Raw genomic sequence first — 15,547 nt, 5'->3', positions numbered from 1 at the left:
ACCCAGGAAGTATCTGGGTAGCTATTTCTAGATTCCCCTTACGTTCTGTGCCAATGTTACTATGACTTAATTTAAACTACCAAAAAAGACAGCTCCTCTCATCCCAATTTGCCTACCCTGCCCGCGTTCCATGCACTGGCCAGGACACGCTGGACAGACAAAGGCTCCACCAGAGCCGCCTTGTTGTGTCGACTTCTGTTGCTATTTCAGAGGATGACCAAAGGCCCACTTAATTCTCATGCATCAAAGCAACAAATACTTACACTCTGAACTACACTGACAAAACTTTTCACAAAAATTCTGGGCTATCACACAAGGGCACGAACTGTCACAAGGCTGCCGAGGATGGTCACAGGGCTGGTAGTTGTAAACATGGTTGGAGGAGCCGTCTGCATCAGGACAACAGCGTGCAGGTCAATCAGGGGGGGATGATTGTACACAAGGAACAAGAACACATTCTCCCCGTCACCTGACACATTCTGAAAGCACCCCCAGCCCCAAGCACTTGTCGCCCCCCATCACAGGTCCCCAGGGTGCTGCTCCTTTACCCACCGGTGACGCACCCTCACTGCACAAAAGGACTGACTGGCAATATAATCAACAGGCATCCTCCATTTAAATTGGCTTAATGCACAGAAGTCAATTATATCAAAATACCCTAAACTCTAGCCCAGTTACTACTGTAAAACAAATGACAAGCAGGCGTTTTTAAGTTAATGAGGCCGAATGGAAGATGCAGACCTTTTTTCAGCTGTATCTTTCTGCAGTGTGCAGCCCACAACCTGCAAGACACAAAGAGGAAAACAGTCTTCTCGGGCAGCGAGGGAGAATGGTCAGCACAGATCCCCAGGAAGCTCCTTGAATGGGTCCATCTGAGCCATGAACAGCAGTGCCTTAAACCCGAGTAACCGGAAGGAGAGTCACACAGGACCCAAACCATGACCGCGGGCCCTGTTGTGTACTGAGAAGCCCTTTGCAAGGTCACCTCGACAGGTTCATTCTGATGTGGATAATACTGGTACATCTTAATCACTCAGTTGAGCTCCATGATCAGAAATAACCAAAAAATTCAGAAGTATCTACTAAAGTCTAAGTTCTGTGGGAAAACATCTAAGCTCATCTAAGTTCTAAATTAAAGAAATGGAAGAGCCTGTACACGTTTTGAAGTGTAATCTAGATGCTCCCCTACCCAACACCCAGCTCTGCTTCTCTGAAAAAATGGGGAGAAGGGATTAGAGCTAACAGCCAGCCACCATCTTTTGGCCCTGTACTTACAGGTCAAGCCACCTCCCACTCACCGCCACAGGTCTTGGGGAAAAGGAACAGTCAGAGGGCCTTAGATACTCTATCAACACACCACCACACACCTGGACGATTCCGGCTCCTCAAGTAAAAACCAGCTCAGAGCTCCCATCACACTCTAAGATTCGAGCTCAGGAAACATCTTAGAACAAATTAATTGTTCGTGTAGCCTTTACTGCAGGAGCTACTAGGTCTGTCTCAACCAAATGCAGCAAAGTGAGCGTAATTTTCACGACTCTTACACACCAAATCCACTGGCGCTGCTGTATCCTCACAGAACACCCACAGCTGCTTGTGGAAATAAGACTCCACAAGTCTGCGAAGCAGCTTAAGTTTTTTTCCTTTAATAGACCGAGGGGAGGCCGCCACCGCCCACCCTTTGACACCCCTGGCCGGCAGCATACCGGTGGCACCTCAGACACACCACAGGCAACTTACCGGTGTTTCCTCTTCTTCTTCCTTGGAGGGGTGTCAACATCCTCGGCGGGAACTGGAGCTATGATACTGGACTCTTTGACCCGAAACTCATACACCTGACAAGAGGCAGTCACAGCCATGAGGACACTGAGGTAACTGCACTTACAGTACTACACTGATTCATACCAGAGACTCTCTCTTCTGTGCTGCTAAGGTGCTGGGGACAAGAGAGAGCAAAGCAGACCTGGCCCAAGCCTCACAGAGGGACAGCAGCTGCAATTATGTTCTGATAAGAGTCCCAAGGTTCAATCTAAATTCTCACTGGCTTTTTAAGTCCACTGTCACCTAACCTGAAATATCTAAAATCAGAATAATTTTCTCAGTTCCCTCGGCGGGAAAAAAGAAATGTACTTTTCAGAAGAGTACAATAACAGACTGTTACAGTACTTAATCTGGTCAAGGACTATATATTCCCCCCTCTCTGAAGGTCTATTACTCAATGTGCTTACCTGTCTACAGGTTTTGGTCCCGATTAACCTGGCAATGGCGCAGAAGTTGTCGTAGTAGGTGCCGATGAGGACCCGGAACATGGAGGCCTCAGCTCCGCTCCACTCCACATTCTCAGGGGGCTCACTGTTCGGCTTCATCTTTATTGGGGTTTGACACCGAGAATTCGCTTCTACAAACCAAAGTTAAGCACTGGTCAGGAAATGACAACTGCAGAACAGTGCATCAAGAAGTAAAACTCACCCAGCCAGCATGGCTCAGCAGTTGAGCATTGACCTATGAATGACCTATGACGATTGACCTACGGTTCGATTCGTGGTCAGGGCACATGCCCAGGTTGCAGGCAGCTGATGTTCCGCTCCCCATCAACGTTTCTCTCCCTATATCCCTCCCCTTCCCCTCTCTCAGGAAAACAATTTAAAAAACCTTTTAAAAAAGAAAAAAGTTCCTACCCCTGACACTTTGTGACCTGACTCTTATCTTTAAAAAAAAAAAAAAGGCAGGAAGTGAATCAAGTCTGAGAACAAACAGGCTAGAAAGTGTCCCTAAGCTTTTCCCCACAGAATCAGACACCTGGCTCCCTCAACGACGACAGCAAATGGGGCTGTTGTGCTGTTCTGCATGGTCAGGTCACAGGACAGGACACCTAAAACCCAGTTAGGAAAATAACCAGAATGACCCCAGAACATCAAGTACGCTGCGCTGAGTAACGTGAAGCCCACTGCCCTGTCTGGGAAAGACGGAGGGAACATCACACTGGGAGACAGAGCCCTCGAACCTGTGACCAGACAACAAGCGGCCAGGGTGAGGGCAGCAGCAAGAGCTCGGGCACGCGGCCTGAGCGCGCGCCCTGGTCTGGGATTAAAACGAACCAGCTAGGAGCGCTTCACACCGCCTGCCCTGCGGGCGTGGAGCTGGCCAGAGCCCGGGGGCCGGGGTGGCCGGCCTACCGGAGGAGCTGGAGGTTTCGTCCTTCTTCTCCTCCTCCTCCTTGTCGTTGCTCTCCCCTCCCGTTTCCGTGCCGGCTTCCCTGTCGCTGTCCGTGTCCTTGGACTCCAGCACGTTGATGGTGGGGGTGCTGGGCCTGCTGTTGTTGGGAAGCCTCCCTCGTCTGCGGCCTCCGGGGCGTTTGGGGGGCGTCTTGATCCGCTCGGCAGTGAGGGCGGCAGCGAACTCCTTAGCTCCCTCCTATGAAGGGAAACAGGGAGACGTCAAGGTCAAGTTCTACAGCTCATTTTGCTGGAGGAGAAAAGAAAGGCTGCATAAGCGAGGGAGTAAGGAAATTTAACACAATATTCATCTGCATCTCTAAGCACACGTTCTCTGCGGGCTGTCGGACATGGGCTCTACATATTGCTAGAGTGGTAAGAAATCAAGCAAGACAGTTCTGTATTTGTGAAATACATTAACTGCTAAGTTAAAAGCAGAATATACTGTGTGTGTGTGTGTGTGTGTGTGTATTTTTTCCCTTTAAAAAAGTAAGTTTTTATGGGGAGGATCATGTCAACATGCACCTGGAGTTAAGCGCTCCCATCCCGGGGTCTCTTGGGCAGCACGTGCCTCTACAGGGTCGTGTTGAAAGTGCAGGAGGGGAATACAAAGCATAGGGACAAAGCTTTGTCACTTCCTGCCTTACTAGTAAAACATCCCGCTTTTTCCTGTGAGGGATGCACAGCCCCAGTAGGACAGGACAGGAGCTGAGGCAACATCCAGTCTCAAAGTATAAAACGGTGAAAGCATGGATTACAGAGACCAGAGAGACATCTCAGACGAGCCCAATGAAATTCTGCCTTGTAAAGAATATATAAAATAGTGTCTCATTTTCAGTGGCAATAGAAGGGAGATGTTTGAGAACAGCCAACAGTTTTATACTTCATTCTACAAAAACCAAATTGCTTAAAAATAGGATACCTTCTGCAGGTGCCATTCAATGAATCTTCTGTCCAAAATCCAACAGGCAATATATACCCACTTAGTCCTAGGTAGGAGTGGCTTGGTTCAAAGAGGGGAAATGGTAAAAATAAGATAGTACCCGTAAAAAAACAACTTTTCTACCTATTTTCCTAAACCTTTACCTTTTCTCCATCACTTATTTAAAAAAAAAAAAAAATCTGTGGGCCCTATAATACAGCTTAACAACAGGGGTCTAAAACTCAAAGGCAGGCCATGGCTCTGAGAAAGGCTCAGGACCACCGTGTGTGATTCCCAAGTTTCTGGGGTTCGGTGGGCTACCTGCACTGCACATGCTCGCAAACTCTGTGGGAGATGTAATGCTAGAGCCCTTGATCCTAAAGACCTTGAACTGTTGCTGAAGAGATTAACACAGATACATGAAGACTAATACAAGATCAATGAAGGACTAGAGTGTGCAGTAATGAGAGCTACGAGACACATGGGTGAGAACCTATGCCTGCCGTGTGGCCAGGAGCACGGGAGCCAGCTCATGCTGACTGCACACACCTCGCCCAGTTCTGAACCAGCACTCCTCAGCGCCCTCGGGACCACGCGCACTCTGCTTACCAAGTGCTGGTAACACTGTGGTCCACACGGCTTGTTGTCCAGAGCCGTTTCTGTGTTCTTCCGCTTATAAGTGTTGGGTGTTGCATGAAAAGCTGCAAAATAAAGATAAAATATCCAAATAAAGCTATAAAATATTTATGCCTTCATTTCCCCAGTTTCAATGGGAAAAGTCAGTATGTTCCAGTCTCGCCAATACGTGCGTCACATCCCACAACTTTCCTGCCACTCGACTCCCACAGGGCACGAACACTGCATTCTGGAATGATTAGTGGTTTCTTATTTTCCTCCTCATAAGTATAACTGAGGCACATAAACTCTGAACTTTGATCGTAAACATTTGAGTCTCTAATATCTCCACAGAAACGACTGACTCATCCTCTACAATGAAATGAGATTTCCTATTTTTACCAAAAGAATTCTGACATCTACAATTTTCTGGTTTCCAAAGAAGTCAGCAGTCGGTCTGTCCCACGGGGGAGCAGAATGGATACCGCTGTTAAAAACTAATTTTTAAGTATAAAGACAGCCTCAAAACACTCAAGTGCATTTTCTTTGAATTATACACAACTCAAGGATCTAGTGAGAGCCAGGAGCCAGCACCTTTCCACAGGAAAATACCACCTTTTGCTGTAACTCAAATGCTGCCCTTTAGAGGACAGGGTCAGGAAGTTACAGTGCGTCCCACAGCAGAAGCCCACGCAGCTGCCAGACAGAACAACACGATGGTAAGTCAAAAAGCAACAAAGCCTGGATAACGTGGCACCACTTGAATAGGATTAGAGGGGGCTTTTTATAATTTACCATATATATATATATTCCCATTGTGCAGACACAAAATGAAAGCACAAAATGCTGTATGTAACATATGTTTAGTAATTTACCTAATGGTTTGTTTTACCTAAGAAAAGTACATAGTGTGAAACACTTTATCCAAGTTATGCCCATAGAATTCGTGGAGGCTACACGAGCAGCCTGACTGTGTAAGGAGAGGTGGGCACAGAGCCTGCTGGACATGCCACCCCCGCCCGCTCCCAAGCACTAGCCAACTTCATTAGAGTGAAACTGGTCTCTCTTCTCCCCAGCTTGAAAAATGAGATAATTAACAAGTTCAAGGTTCATCAAAATCACTCAAATCTGATCACAAAATAACTCTTGTAATAACATTTAAAAGCAGCATCCTGCTTCTTTGATTCATCTGTACAACAAAAAAGGTACACGAAATGCTACATCTATAACCAACAAACTGGGGGGACAATTTCACTCCTTTTTTTGGTACACTGACATGACATGTGAATGCAATTTACAATATTCTTAAAAAGAATTGGACACATTCTATAAAACAACCATGTGTAAAGGGGAATTGAATGCAATTCAAAACAACTATGTCAAGGGCTGTGTGAAGACAACACTGGGAAGCCAAAATAAGGTAAGTATTTGAGAATCACCCGACAGCCATAAAGTATTAAAACTACTAAACCATCAATTTAAACTAGACAGGAGTGTGGATAACAGCAAGGAGATGGGAGACATAATAATAATTCCAAAAACCTACTTAAAGTTTTTCTAACTTAATTAAACCACTAAAACTTCACAACAGAAATACCATTTCCAGACCAAGATGCACATCTCACCACAGATCAGGAGCTGTGCAGATGAAGTGCACAGACAGCAAAACTCAATTGGGTGCAAGAACTAAGGGCTTGGGCAGGCTAACTCACACTGAGCACGACTGGAAAATGAGGGGAAAGTTCTGTGAAAGGTGGGCTCAAGGACTGAAAAAGACAAGGCGACGTGGGGCCATTTAGTGCAGGGGGACGACTTTACACAGGCGCAGAGCCCCTGCCGTGTTGCCACGCCACTGACACCACACTAAAATGTAATATGGAAAAGGCTCACCGATACCAAGTAAACCCTGCTTAGGATACTGGAAGGTATGAAATATATTTTCAAAATAAGTTCCTCAAAAGTAGTTGGTACTTTTTAAACTGTGCTTAAAGAAGTTCCAGTTACCTGGACAATTTAGCAAGAAACCTCATTCCCCAGCAATGGCAAAAAATTAAGTACTATTGTGTGTGCCGTACTTCAATTTCATTAGGAACATTTTATGCTTTACTGTATTCAAATGCAGCTATTTCCAAAAGGACTAAAAAAAGAAAAACAATTTAACACTAGACAAGTAAGAATATCTTGAACAATTTTGTTAAAGAAACTGGCTACATCCATATCACAGCATTGCCCTGGGTTATCACTAATTCACAATAATAGTTTATTATGAAACAACTGCTCCATTAGCACTTATGGAAAACATCAGTGACATGTATCCCAGGTTAGTGGGGAGACAGCAGTCCAAATCAAACACGGGCAAAAGATTTGCAGCAACACTCAGGCAACAAATTAAAAAATAACAAGAAACTGATCCTAACATTTTCAATCTTAACTGAACGATTAAATGATAAATTCTAGTTTTAATAAACGACAACAATTTCCAAGTTGCTCTGAGATATAATTCCACAGCAAAGACAGAAATTGAAAGCGTACAGTAACTGCACTTACGGTGTAGGAAACAGTCGTACTTGAAACATCGCCTACAGAAGAGTGTGTGAAATGAATGCAGGCTCTGCTCCCTCTGAACAGATTTAGCATTTGGTCCATCTATGTTCGGGGTACATTCAGGAGGAAGTGCCCCTGGGAGCTGCTGCTCAGTGAGTTCTTTATATCTGAAGTGAACCAAGAGAAATGTAAGTCAATGAGAAACAAAAGTTATTGTTTTAAAAATAAAGTTTCTAGCCCAGCCAGTATGCCTCAGCAGTTGAGCATCGACCTAGGATCCAGGAGATTGAGGTTCGATTCCCGGTCAGGGCACATCCCGGGATTGCAGGCTCGATCCCCAGTAGGGGGTGTGCAGGAGGCAGATGACCAATGACTCTCATCACTGATGTTTCTCTCTCTCTCTCCCTCTCCCTTCCTCTCTCTGAAATCAATAAAGATTTTTAAAAAAAATTCAATTCATGTCCTGGCCAGTGTTCTCAGTGGTTAGAGCATCGGCCAGAGGACTGAAGGGTCCCAGGTTGGATTCCGGCCAAGGGCACGTACCTTGGTTGCAGGCTTGATCCCCGGCCCCCAGTCAGGGCATGTGCAGGAGGCAACCAATTTCTCTCTCTCTTCCCCTCTCTCTTCTACTCTCTCTGAAAAGCAATGGAACAAATATCCTCTGGAAAGGGTTAAAAATAAATTTTTTTTTTAAAAAGAATCAAATTCATGAAAAAATGTTAACATTAAACATCAACTGCACTAAAATTCCTACAAGTGTCCAGAGAAATTCTCTACATGTAGTATTGCAAAGTATGCGTGTGCCTGTTCTATCATCGTCAAGTTTTTGTAGAAAAGAGCACCACAAGTAAATGTTTCACTTCAAGTGTCTTGGCAAACATGTGACAAATGACACAAGTGGCTCATCAGCTACATTAGTTCCATTCCAATAAACCAAATGGCAAGAGACATCCCACTCAAGGTAAGGCTGCCTCAAAAGAATAAATCTTACTTTTCCTTTAATTCTTCTGCTGTGCCCTTATCTGGAAACATTGAGGAAATGGCTTCAAAAATTTTGTCAGAAGGAAATTTCCGAGGAGGGCGGCTTTCTTTATCTAAACAGGGAATATGAAAGAACAGAAAAAATGAAAGTAAGTAAGTTTTCAATCTTTCATTTTCTCCACACAACTATATGCAACAAAAGCTCATCTTCTAAGAAATTATCAACTTTGTGTTACACTTACTACCAATATATCTTACAGGTATTTGGCATGATAGTAGTAGGTCAGATAAACAAAAACTTCAAAATCCAATATGCAAAGTTTTAGGCAGACTGGGAGGCAGAAACATAGGTTCTAACCCTGGCTCTGCTACTAACTGGTTTTGTGACGTTAGCTGGTTACTGACCGACTTGGGTCTGGGTGATCTGTAAATGAAGGCACTGAACTACACGATCACTAAGGTGCCCATCATAAAAATTTTATGCTTCTTTGAGATTGCAGTTTTCCCCAAATCCTTCTGTTACCTTAATAATGAGCTTTGCCAAGTCTCCACAAGCTCCCGGCTCTGACTGAGGACCCCGTTTCTCTGGTGTAGGGCTTAAGGGCATGGGCTCTCGAGGATTCGGAGCTGGTTACCATTACAGTGCTCTGGGTTGTTTCTTCCCAACAGTGTGAACTTAAATAAGTTACTTCGCTGCACTAAACCTCCTATCTCCTCAGAGCATGAAACAGACCTGCCTGTGAGGCATCATGAGGGTTAGGTAGCTGGTGTGTATAAAGGGATCAGCACACTACTTGTCCATAGCAATGATCAACGTTACCTAATGATGATTACGACTGCCCAGTGAAACCCAAAACCACAATAAACTCTTTTGCTAGCCAAAGGACATAAAAACATCCAAGTGCAGAATGAAATGTTACAAATAATATTCTAATTTCAATTATACTGCTATCAATGTGATTTTTAACAACAATAAAAGGAATGAAGATCCACTTGCACTCCGCTGTTTTTGAAAGATGTTGTGATGGCAACACACAGACCTAACAGACATACCGTCTCGGTTCTCTTCCAGGTCTTTCTGTTTTTCTTCCCTTTCATCAGGATCATCTCCATCATCATCATCATCATCATCGTTGTACTGACCAAGAGCATTCACCAACTCCACAAAAATTTCATCATTTATAAACCCACATTCTGAAATTCACCAAGTCAGGTATCAGAAATATACAGAGAAGAGTGGTGAGGACGACAGTTTACATACGCCTGTTCTGACGGGGAATAGGCAGAGCCTATCAATCAGCACTATAACATTATTAAACGAGGGGGGAGGGAAGATCCTTTTCAGGACCAGAATTTACCTTCAACACTTGTCATTTTCTCTTTAACATCCCTCCCCCAAAAGTTTCCAGTGTCTCTACTGTAACCTATTCTCTAGGAATTCACTGGGCCTTGGCCGCCTCCGAAACACTGTACCTGACAGACCTCACTTCCACTAAGGGTGAGGGTGACGAGGTCAGACGTGCCACCCTCCTGCCAGATAATCGAGCAGGCTCTACTGGACAAAAACCCCAAAGCCAAGACTCCAACACAGAATGTCAGGGACTGCAGCAGCCTGGGGGCAAGGAGTTTTAGAGGGTGGAGCCTTTGGGAGCCCAAGTCACATAAGCAGAGCCCTAGTTCTAACTAACGTGACTGCTAAAGAATCTTAAAATCTGCATATACTCAAACAATTCTATTTACATGTTACTGACATAATTTGTTATAACCAACAACAAATGAATAATTTTCACATTGCAAACATGGTCCTTCAATTTAAAAATGGAGAAAACACAAAATTTTAGCCTTGAGAGCCAGGCCAGTCCAGCACAAAATGTCATATTTTAAAAAATCTTTTCCATATCTATGCTAAAAAAAAAAAAATCTCAAAATCTCTCTCAATTCTTTGGCCGCCTTTCCAAGGGAATAAACACAAGGCTCACCTCTATCCCCATGTACTTTTCCATCATAATTTTTTATTAGTTCTTCAATGAAAGTCCCATCCTGGTCTAAAACTTCATCCCCCATATAAGGAATGTTATGTAAAACAGTTTCATCTTCCACCTAAAAATTTTTAAAAAATAATAAATTTAAAAGCAGCCTTAAGTATCAAATTTTTTAAAAATTAATGTAATAACTAAAATACAGCAATTTTTTCATAAGAAGATGTCTTTACCCAGTTCTCCAGGCCTAAAATACACAGCAAACTCTAAAAACTATAAATAAAAGACCCTTTTCACCAACAAGCATAACAAAGACACAAATCTAAGAAAATATACTATTTACCTCATCCAACATGTCATCATTAAAACTTCCCATTTTATGTACATGTTCCTGTTTCTTTTTCTTTTTTTTTAATATCTTTATTGATTTCAGAGAGAGGAAGGGGGAGAGGAAAGGGGAGAGGGATAGAAACATCAATGATGAGAGAGTCATTGATCGGCTGCCTCCTGCATGCCCCGGACTGGGGATGGAGCCCGCAACCTGGGCATGTGCCCTGACCGGGAATCAAACCTTGATCTCCTGGATCCTAGGTCGATGCTCAACCGCTGAGCCATGCGAGCTGGGCTCATTCTTATTTCTTCTGATGATAGTGTCTTAGAATTGATGAAATATGGTTCATCAAAATGAACTATAAATAACTATTCCTTTAAAAAAAACTAACATAAGGGCTTCTAGATTTAACTATTGAGAGACATTCCATATAATAAAATTCTAGGGATATAAAATAGAATATCGATGATCCATTAAAGTTTATGCCAAAAGATTTACTTGTTTACATAAAATTAGAACTTTCTAAAATAATGAAAAATATTTTGATACTGAGATGAACAGGAAGCATATCAAAATTGATAATGCTAATGAAGATGACAAATGAGTGTATAGCAAAGTTTAGAAGACAACAGGGAAGAAAGAGGGTACTAGCTAAGCTGGCAAGAGGCAATCAAAGAAAAGTTCAGAGAACGGAGTGCTTAAGAATAAAAGGGCAGGAAGCTGCCATCATGGGAGGAAGAGAATGTTCGATAAAGAATAAAAAAAGACAGTAATTACAGGTGAAGACTAGAGGGCTCTGAAGTCCATATTTAAGGACACTAAACTGTGGATCAGTCTAAGTCTTAGGTCCTTAAACGGGGTATGGATTAAAAATAGAATTTTAGAAAGATAATTCTGATAAGAGGAAAGGACAGGCTAACCGACCAGAGGTCATGGCAGCTATTTCAAGTGTCAGGTGCCACAGGCTGGTATAATGACCAATGGGGAATGCACGGGAAAAAGCCGTGAGACACACAGCAGTAGTGGTCAGGAAATACAAAGAAAGGGAAAATTTTCCAATAATCCTCAGATAACAAATTTAGGATAACTGCAGAGTTTATACCTTAGACAAACAGAAATGAAAATTTAAATTTTAATGTACTTATCTATTCAGATCAAGCTTGTGTACAACTAAAGAGTCCAGTTTTCATTGCATCTCACTTGCACTAACCCCATTTAAAGTAGGAGAGTTCATTTTTTTGGATGCAAGCAAAAATTAAGTGACAATGGCTATTTTTTTCTTCCCAACTATATCCATATAGTCTTGTAGCCAAAACATACCCTAGCATAATAAAGATAGTCTGCCTAATCTACTTAGGTTGGTGTCCAGCAAAACCCATGGATGATTCATAAATCGTGTACATTGGCAAGCTTAAATACAATATTCTTTCAGAATTTCAGTCCAAAAATATGAAACTTCCCTTAAGCTCTTCCAATATGATTCAAACTAAATATTTTTAAACAAAGCCTTAATAAACACACAAATTTATGCAACTGAAGAAGAGTATGCAAAGTTTGCCTTTAACCCGCCACTGTAAAATCTTTAAAAGTTATTAAAGGCATTGGAAATATAAGCAATTCTCTAAGTTGCCTCACCAAAGACTTTCATCAACATTTTATTACCCTTATTATTTTAGATATCAAGTAATAAAACTATATTTTTATGCACTAACACTATTTTATATATAAAGTAGTAAACTATATGTTTTTATTGAGCGGCACGAGTCAAGAACACACACTCCAATTTCTCCCCTGTTCCACCTCCCTTCATCCTACTTCTACCAAGAAACACAGTGCTAGCGTTTCATTACAAAAGCTATTGGGCCACTGTTATCTGTGGAAACATGCTTGTGTTTTATAAGCCTTGAGAATATTCCCTAATGTACATTATCATTTAATAACATGCTGCCTAAAATTGTTTTAACTAAGTTCTCAATGAACAAAACCTCATAGTCAGACTGACCTGACCTCTTCAGGGCTAAAGACTATAAACTGTGTCTTTTAACTGCTTTTAATCCCAGGTACAGTCTTTGCTTAATACTTTTCCTCTGAAGAATATTTTAACTAGAAAGGACTAGGAAAAGAGCAACAGTGCACAGGCTTAAAACAGATACATAAAAATTGGTTAAAAAACATCACTCTGACTGCTGCCATTTTCATAACTTTTTTACTCATATTATCTTGACTCAGCTTAATGAGAAAATCATCTATGCTATTTATTTAAAATAGTGATTATCAAATAAGCAAATATATTATTTACATACCATAAAATTCTGCTGTAGGGGAGACCAAGAGTACATTATGGGTACTGAGGCAACAGCATTGAGAGTCTTTAATGGGATGACTTGTGTTGGGAAATCCAAGTCACTGGACACTGAACACTAGAACAGAAAAAATAAAATGACTCGTAAGACTAAGACAACCTGAAGCTGTAGCAATCGTATTATATAGAAATGCTGCCTACTTATGTAATTTTAAAAAGGAAATTTTTAAATTACTGTCTTTACCTAAGACAGTCAAGTTCATAAAAACCAAGGAGGGTGGGGCTTCTTTTACTTGGGGTGAAAATAAAATGCTTCAAATTTTGCACATTTTTTAAACCCTCTACCCCTTCCCATACTTACCAATCAAAAATTGTATTTATATTAGCTTTCGATTAAGTGCTGGAAATTTCCTCCACATCTCAACCACATGGAATAATACTACAGATGCCAAATATGCCACTTAAATCTTACTTAAGAAGATATGGAAACTTGTTAGGTGACCCTTCCTTATCTTTATCTTCCCTTTTATAAAGCCCAGGTGTCATTTGCTGAATTATCAGGTGGTTCACAAACATTAAAGGGTAATAAATAGATCGCAACAAAATGGATTCAAATCATCTCTGCAAAGTATAAGCTCTACACTCTTAGTATAAAAAAGCTAATGTCATTAACTTTGTATGTGCCAGGCACGATCTTCCACACATTACACGTCTCAGCGTATTCAGTCCTCTATACAACACTGTAAAATGGAGACTCTCCTTAGCCCCATTTTACAGGTGAGAAAAGGAAGGTGAAGCAAGGATAAGTAACCGGCTCACGGTCACAGATAGGGCTAGAATTTAAACCCAGAAGGCCTGACTCTGGAGCCCTGCACATATTGCCGTGACACCAAATTTCCATAGTGGGTAAGTGCCTACATTCCCTTTAAATTCCGTATTTCATCCAATCCACGATGACATCAATTTCAGTATCTTCTGTATCACTAAAAAATAACATTCCAGTTGAACTATAACATAATGCTTTCTTATCACAGCAATTCTAAAGTGCACGATGGTTTCAGATGTTGAAACAGTAAACACTCTGCATCCTCGATTCTATGAAATACGGCAATGATCTGTGCCCAAGCAGCCACAGCACTGTGCACCTGTCTAGGAAACCAACTTTTCTTAGAGGGGCCTTTACCCGATTATCAGGTCTCCAGAGCCTTCTCAAAAATACCTGGACACACATGCATAATCTATAACCAATGAAAATAGAGCACAAATAAAGTAGAATTGAAGTGGTAAAACAGAGCAAATATTAATAATATATACACATAATTTTTAAACATTTAATTTTTATTTAAGAGGTCTTAAAAATAGCAGAACTAGCTCTGGTGACATCTGAGTGGACATGGTTGTCACAGAGGCCACACCTGGCTCTCGGCATTTTTGTCAGGCCAGGGGGTAACCTGGCAACAGTCACAGTCACTGCAGCACAAATAGTTCCTTCCTCTGTGGAAGTGAAGGTTTAAAGACAGAGTAGTTAGGAAGAACTGTGACAGTAATTAATCCATTAATTTGCTTTCCAAAAGGGCAAAGATAAAGATAATAATACTAGAAAGCTCATAGCTCAAATAAATAAGGTGTGAACAGTTCACTAGTACTCCAGAACCCACAATCTTTCCCGTTCCACTCTTTAGTCTGATACAATTCTTCATCCATCAGTCCAATACTCCAATAATAAGAGTAGTTAACATTTATTGAGCACATACTATGTTGCAGGCACTGTGCTAAGTGCTTTATAGCCATTATCTTAACTACTCTCATCTCGGCCATTAGCTTCACAAATGAGGTGGACAGTGAGGTTCAGAGAAGTTAAATAACTGGCCTAGTCAGAAAGGCAGTAAATTACCAAGCCAGGATGGAAGCCTACGTCTGACTCCAGCACCCAAGAGTTTCATAACTGCTACAGCCATGCAGCGGGTGCTGCAATGCCTATCCTCCCCCAGCACCCTCCTCTTTTATTATTGTCACTACCAAGTCTTCCTTCCCTCCTCCCTAAGTAGGATACTTAACACTGTAACTCTGGGGCATGTATTATCCACTGTCCAGTGATTTTAAGAACAGAATAACTTTCATTTCTTGCAAAAGAATTACAGGCTTGTTTTTTATTTTATACTTGGCAGAGGTAATTAATTCTGGGACTTTAATTCTGAAGATCTGCCCCCATAAAGCCTGGGGGGAGGGGGTGCAGAGGAGTAGGTTGCCTCTCCAACTCTGACTTATTTGCCTCCTTTAACATTTAAATCCAAGGTCACACTTAAGGTTAGATAGCTGAATATTCTATTCAACTACTAAGCAGGAGGGACCTTGGCCCTGCTTCATGTTTGCTCTGGCCATGTACAAAATGCTCTGGGTCTACTGAATGAGGTCAGCTGAGTTTTCCCATGAACAGAAAGAACTGACAGAAGCACAGAAATAAGATGGCAAAGGCTAAGTCCTCAGTGCTACCTCCACCCACAGCTGTCAGACTCCATGAGCCATCGTCTCAATTCGAGTCATAGAGTCACCGAGCTCTCTGAGGGCAGAGCGGCGGAGGCAGAGTGTGGCTTTGCTTTACCTCTCTGTCTCTCAAAGATACTCAGCACAGTGTCTCAAAAAAGAGTAGGCACTCAA

At 42.0% G+C, this 15,547-nt stretch overlaps 1 protein-coding gene across 18 annotated transcripts in view; it reads right to left on the bottom strand.

The window, feature by feature from the left end:
• EZH2 (enhancer of zeste 2 polycomb repressive complex 2 subunit) overlaps window positions 1-15,547 on the bottom strand; it is a 96,022-nt gene that overhangs the window by 4,686 nt on the left and 75,789 nt on the right. For 10 of the 18 annotated variants that reach the window (XM_081146654.1, XM_081146658.1, XM_081146657.1 and 7 more), the window contains 12 exons: window positions 12,891-13,007; window positions 10,257-10,377; window positions 9,331-9,471; window positions 8,288-8,390; window positions 7,300-7,463; window positions 4,747-4,838; window positions 4,138-4,218; window positions 3,177-3,414; window positions 2,229-2,398; window positions 1,741-1,835; window positions 742-782; window positions 264-389 (listed from right to left, as the gene is read on the bottom strand). In XM_081146654.1, the coding sequence (XP_081002780.1) occupies window positions 264-389; window positions 742-782; window positions 1,741-1,835; window positions 2,229-2,398; window positions 3,177-3,414; window positions 4,138-4,218; window positions 4,747-4,838; window positions 7,300-7,463; window positions 8,288-8,390; window positions 9,331-9,471; window positions 10,257-10,377; window positions 12,891-13,007 (1,489 nt within the window). The remainder of the gene's footprint in view (window positions 1-263; window positions 390-741; window positions 783-1,740; window positions 1,836-2,228; window positions 2,399-3,176; window positions 3,415-4,137; window positions 4,219-4,746; window positions 4,839-7,299; window positions 7,464-8,287; window positions 8,391-9,330; window positions 9,472-10,256; window positions 10,378-12,890; window positions 13,008-15,547) is intronic. The other 8 variants (XM_081146650.1, XM_081146644.1, XM_081146646.1 and 5 more) reach the window with 3 other exon arrangements.

The sequence above is a fragment of the Miniopterus schreibersii genome (assembly GCF_964146895.1).
Source record: "Miniopterus schreibersii genome assembly, chromosome: 9".
In the NCBI taxonomy this organism is placed as follows: domain Eukaryota; kingdom Metazoa; phylum Chordata; class Mammalia; order Chiroptera; family Miniopteridae; genus Miniopterus; species Miniopterus schreibersii.
Note: the sequence above shows the minus strand (reverse complement) of the source record. Positions and strands in the feature narration are given on the sequence as shown.